The sequence below is a fragment of the Neolamprologus multifasciatus genome, chromosome 5 (assembly GCF_963576455.1).
Source record: "Neolamprologus multifasciatus chromosome 5, fNeoMul1.2, whole genome shotgun sequence".
Taxonomy (NCBI): domain Eukaryota; kingdom Metazoa; phylum Chordata; class Actinopteri; order Cichliformes; family Cichlidae; genus Neolamprologus; species Neolamprologus multifasciatus.
The window spans coordinates 15,107,879-15,113,713 of record NC_140443.1 but is presented as its reverse complement, the minus strand read 5'-3'; the positions used below and the strand labels follow the sequence as shown (position 1 = coordinate 15,113,713).

Sequence of the window (5,835 nt, the reverse complement as noted above, 5' to 3'; positions counted from 1 at the left end):
GCATGCGTACATGATGACGCTTTTCATTGCTTCTTTTTGGCCATACCGCCATCTACTGGAATGGAGGTATGTGTACGCTATTTTAGTCCTTATATAAGTAGAGAAACGCCACCTGAGCTTCCACCAGCATTATTAAACAGCCGCTTATTGTGTGTAGTAACAAGCTGGGAGACGTGGAAGAATATTTGGTATTTTATTGTTTTTTGTTTGTTTTTTTGTGTGTGAATTTTTACGGTTTGTTTCAGAAGATGGCAGTAGCAGCCGCCACTCAAAGAACAGAGTGGAAAAGAGGACGAAGAAGAAAGCAGGTCGCTAACTTTAGTCGCTGTTTATTTTCGTTGACAGCTGAGAAGACTTCAGTAATTTCGGCAAATCGGCATTTTTCTAATTTGAGGTTTTTGCTGTAAGGTGAAGCTTTGGCCTCTGCTGTTAAACTGCTGTGTGCTGACAGGTACGTTAGTTTGTTTTCACGGGACACTGGTCAGAGAAACGCTACGTAGTTATTGTCAAACTCCACTCGTACATATCCAATTATGGTGAACTCGGAGGCAAGAAACACGTTACTAAAACCAAATATGAGTTGAACTGAAACCTGGAGCTATACAACGAAACAGGATTTGGACGTATCCAGCAGGGTATACCCCCATGGTAAACGTGCTGCCAACCTGAACTTCCAGATTAGAGATCAACATGAGGTCATTGCACACTGACCACTCAGTCCTCCTTGAAAATAATATCGCCATTCTTGGAAGATCAGACACCTCTGCACGTGGATAGTAGAAGGATCTGAAGTATTTTAATAGCATTAGACGACCCGCGCAGCACCGTGGTATGATGGCTAGTACCGTTGTCTCACCGCAAGAAGGTCCTGAGTTCCTCCACCATCTGGGCAGAACCTTTCTGCGTGAGTTTTGGCTTCCTCCCAGAGTCCAAAGACATGTGGTTAGTTATCGTTAGTTATTTGGGTATTCTAAATTGGTTATAGGTGTGAACGTGAGTTTGGATGGTTGTCTGTCTCTCTGTCTGTTAGCTGTGCGTCATATTCGTGACATGTCCAGGTTATACCCTGCCTTTCGCCCTATGGTAGCTGGGATAGGCTTGCTTCCTATGAAAAATAATTCTTCTTTCCAATAGTCATCAAATGCTTTCTGATAGAGGATTACCCAGTTGTTGGGGTTTCTATCTTGTATTGTAAGATCTATAATAATGGGCAAAGTGGCTTTGTGATAGAGTGAAATATTTGAAGCAGTAATGCCAGGATTATGTTGCCGTTTCAATCTAAAACACGAATCTGACACGAATCTCCACAGTGTCACCTACTGGCCACTTTCACTATCATCACACCTTGTTAGGTACACAGAGACAAGCAATTGTACAATAGATCATTAATGACTATGAATCATTAATGACTGTGGCTAATAAACGGTTGTGTTAACATAGATGAAGTGTTTCACTGTTTAGTAATGCACAACAAACCAATGTATAAAATAAAATATACTGAGAAAAGGCTGCTATGTTTATTGTTTGAACCACACAGGTTTTGTGGATTTTAGTGTTGCCTACTTTGTAGGGAGGGTAAATGTAGACATTAGTAAACTCTGTGGATGACATTTTTCATCTATGGTAGAATAAAATTTGAATCTGTGTAGTTACATTTTTAAACACTAAAACTGGTGTGAAATGGGCCAAAACTTCAGTCATCTGTGGTCAAGTTTTGAATGACGTTCCAAGAAGTGTTTCAGCATATCTACACTTTGTAAGCTCGTCACAGCATCAAAATGTCAGTATTGAGCGTAAGGTATATATCTCTACCTTACAATATAAATAACGTTAAATCTGGGCTGTATAAAAAATAAAAAAAATAAAAAACTGAAATTGAAAAGATGCCAGGTTTAAATATTTTCTTGGTTTTCTGTTCATTGTCTGGTTATTTGTTCTTGATGTCCTCTGAGCCTCTTCAGGCTGGTCATGTTGTTATATGTGCCAGACTATAATTAAAACATATTCAATAATAAAAGTGTAATAAAAATACAGGAAATGTTGTTGACCAGTGGTCAAATTGGTCACGCTTAGTATTACAGCAGTAGTTTTGAATGTCTTAAAATCGTCACCCTGACAAACAGTTCCCGTAGCAAGAAAATAAATAATCTTAATAATATTCAAACATGTTTCTCTGTGAGAAACAGCCTGATTAGATAACTCATAATTTGCTCAGCTGTTGTCTTCTCTTTGGTGTCCGTCAGGTGTGATGCGAGCTCCTCTGCGCTGGGTGCTATGGGATGTGAAGGACACCCTGCTGAAGGTGCGCTCATCTGTGGGAGAGCAGTACTGCAAGGAGGCACAGCGTATGGGCTTGAGCCTCAGTCCTGTGGAGGTCGACGCTGCTTTCCGGCAGGTTTATCGACAGTATTCCAGTAGATACCCAAACTATGGCATCAGTCAGGGCCTGAATGGACAGTCATGGTGGAGGCGGGTGGTGCGGGACACTCTCTCTCAGTGTGGTGTACAGGAGCCAGAGTTGCTAAACACAGCAGCCAACAATCTTTACCATAACTTCTGCAGCGCAGATAACTGGGAGGTAAATGATCACTGACATGTTCATACACCTAAAACACCTTGTTTAAAGATTTTAAACAGTTCCTTGAATAATGCTTTTTTAAATTTTATGCAACAATATATAAATAAAGGCTACAAGATGTGTATTTTTTTTAACTATAATCATCATAATAAGCATTTCATACTGAACCAGAAAAACAGAGCACATTAAATATCTGACTTGTAAAGAAACTTAAACTTTGCCCGCCATGTTTGGAGAATGTCATGTTAAACTGTATAATATTCCTTTGTTTCAGGTATTTCCAGACTCAAAGAAGGCTCTGGAGAGTTGTTCTTCTCTTGGACTGAAGTTTGGCGTGGTGTCCAACTTTGACAACCGCCTGGAAGCCATCCTACACGTTTGTGGGCTGCTGTCATACTTTAGCTTTTTAATAACATCAGAAGAGGCTGGTGTAGCAAAGCCCAGTCCGGCCATCTTTAGTCAGGCACTGCAAAAATGTGGTGTGCCAGCTGATAGAGTAGCTCATATTGGGGACCATTATGTTAATGATTACCTCACTTCTCGGTCTATGGGTATTCACGGCTTCCTTTTAGACAGACATAAGGATGGCCAACTAGATGTTCCTCAAGAGCATCGGCTGAGTTCACTGGATGAGCTGCCGTCACGGCTCCAGCAGCATATGAACTAACATGAGTCATAAGATAAGATAACCTTTAGTCCCACACGTGGGAAATTTGTTTGGTTACAGTAGAAACAAATGGTGTCAAGTGAAATCTACGCAGAACAAACTGGCTTAATTAGCGAAATAATGTATGGACTGTTGACTTAAGTATATCAAACTACTTCATCCTCATAAGACAAATGAAATGCTGATAGAAAAATGTAAAGAAATCTTAACATATTGTATAGTTATATGTATGTGCACCTTTCATGTCTTTGTATTATAAAATATGTTGGGAAAAATAAACCTCTAACTATACTGTGTCTCTGAAAATAGAGAATATTAAGTGAGGCAGCAAACTGTCAGACCTTCAACAAGGTTCTGAAAACATTTCTGAGAGATTGTGGTCCATGTTGATATGCTGTTTGGCATGTGCACATCCATGATGCAAATTTCCTGTTCCCCACATCCCAAAGGTGCTCTGTTGGATCAAGGTGTGGAGACTAGAGCTCATTTTAGTGCATTGCCATGTCCAAGAGAACTATTTCAGATGATCTGAGCTTTGTGACATTAGAAGATGGGAACGCTGTGGTCATAAAGGAGTGGACATGTTGAGCAATAATAATCAGGTAATTTGGTACAGTGTCCCAAAGGATAGATTCATGGTTTTCTGATGTTTTAAGCTAAATTCTGACCCTATCATCTGACTGTCACAGCAGAAATCGAGACTCATCAAACGAGGCAACTTTTTTTACCTAATCTACTGTCCAAATGTGTTAATTTTCCTGTTTGACTGAAGTCCCTGTGTGGTCGTCAAGGTTCAAGGTGTTATGCGTTCAGCGATGCTGTTCTGCATACCTTGGATGTAACGTGTTTTGATGCTGTTGCCTTCCTATCAGCTCAAAGAAGTCTGGTTATTCTCTGACCTGTAGTAGCCACAGTGCATTTTCCCCCAGAGAACTGCTGCTCACTAGGTATTTTCTCTTTAACCAACTATTCTCTGTAAACCCTAAAGATGCTTGTTTGGGAAAGATCCCAGTTGATCAGTAGTTTCTGAAATAATAAGACCAGCACAAATAACCAGTGAGGTCATATTGAGCACATCTATATGGCTGTGTGCATTGACTTGATTTATATTTTATTGATGTCAGTGACTTTAAGGTGGGTGACTGCAAAAAAAAAAAATCATCACTTAAGTCTATAGTTTGTGTCTTTGCTTCTCTGTAATGTCATATCTGCACCATCAGGCTAAAATGTCTGCTGGCACCAAGGTAGTTCCAGTGGAAAACATAACTGAGGACTACAACTTTTTTTTTTAAATTAAGAAGTTTATATTAACCACTGGAGGAATTGTTTTAGAAGACAAGCCCAGAAAGGTTTTTGCAGCACTCGGGACATGTCAATTCTTTTACCATCTTTTTTAATAATCGGTTATTTGGAACTTGTCCCCACATTTAGGGAAATGCAAAACAACCGAGTAACCATCTGCTTTGAGCAGAGCTGCTATGAATTGTGGGCAGCAAATGTATTTGCAATTGATTGTGTCAAGTCACAAGTTGCCTGCATTCTCTCAATTTCTGCTCAGCATCAGCTATGCAGGTACATTTCTTTAAAAGGTTATTCATTAGCAGGCTGCTTTACAAGAGCTAAAAAGCTCTGATCATCCCTAATGATATTTTTCAGTGCTTAGCAGTGAGGGGAACAAGGCAGGGTTGCTTAACCCTAATACCTTTGTAAGTACCCACTTTGACCATCTGGTCAAAGGCAGATACTGGGAATGTTGGACTGAGGATCAAAAGAGCTGCAGAGAGACCAAAGTGGAATCGCTATTTACAGCAAGCTCCAGCCTCTTATAGAATACGGATTGACATTCTTCCAAAAAAGATTTAATGTTTTTCATTTTTAAAAGAAAGAAAAAAAAAAGATGACACCCCTCCCACAGTGTTCATAAAACTATTTTCCCCAAGTTGTATTTTCACTTTCTTTGAGTCGTGTCCAGTTAAATGTTTTCCCCGTCCGACTGTTTGTACATTGAAGGGTATTGTATATCTTTAGGGAGTCATCCATAAGAGCTGCTTAATTCAAAGCTGGTTTAGTAGCTCAGCCAGACGGCTCTAAAGGCCTCCACAGAAATCCAATTGCAGGCATAATGGGATTGCAAAAGAAACAAAACCAAGCTTCTCATGCAGAGAGCCAAAGGGAAGAGCAGAGGAGGTGCAGCATGTCATGAGGGAAGATGTCAATCCAGTGACTTACAATCAAAACAAAAGCCCAGCATGTCAGCACGTGAAGCGGCCTCATATTGGAGGATGAATGTTTGAATGTGAATGGGTATAGATTCTGTGAAATAAAGAAATTAATAAATAAACAGGCTGAATGGCTATATAGCAGAAGCTGGACAAAACGTTTCCCTCAGCCATAAAAGCACTCAAGACTGCAGCTCTTTGTTCAAATGTGCCTGGGGTTCAGAGTTCCGTGTTGGCATTATTGCATCTTGAAATATTCAGTGGAACAGAAAAATAGAACATCAGAAAATTAAGGTATTTTGAGAGAGCGAGAGCTTCACAAGTGAAAAGAAGGTCACGCAAGGAATAGAAAAAGAGACTTGAGAGATGGA

At 40.0% G+C, this 5,835-nt stretch overlaps 1 protein-coding gene across 7 annotated transcripts; it reads left to right on the top strand.

The window, feature by feature from the left end:
• Window positions 1-85: 85 nt before the first annotated feature.
• On the top strand, window positions 86-5,767 carry hdhd3 (haloacid dehalogenase-like hydrolase domain containing 3). 7 transcript variants are annotated; one of them, XM_085161198.1, is made up of 4 exons: window positions 278-451; window positions 678-904; window positions 2,244-2,578; window positions 2,853-5,767. In XM_085161198.1, exons 2-4 carry the CDS (start codon window positions 832-834, stop codon window positions 3,243-3,245), a joined length of 801 nt encoding a protein of 266 aa, XP_085017324.1. In that variant the 5' UTR covers window positions 278-451; window positions 678-831; the 3' UTR covers window positions 3,246-5,767. The 7 variants fall into 7 exon arrangements, with proteins under 7 accessions (XP_085017328.1, XP_085017327.1, XP_085017326.1 ...); XM_085161203.1 differs by lacking the exons at window positions 278-451; window positions 678-904 and adding exons at window positions 972-1,347; window position 1,575; XM_085161202.1 differs by lacking the exons at window positions 278-451; window positions 678-904 and adding an exon at window positions 86-188.
• Window positions 5,768-5,835: the final 68 nt, after the last annotated feature.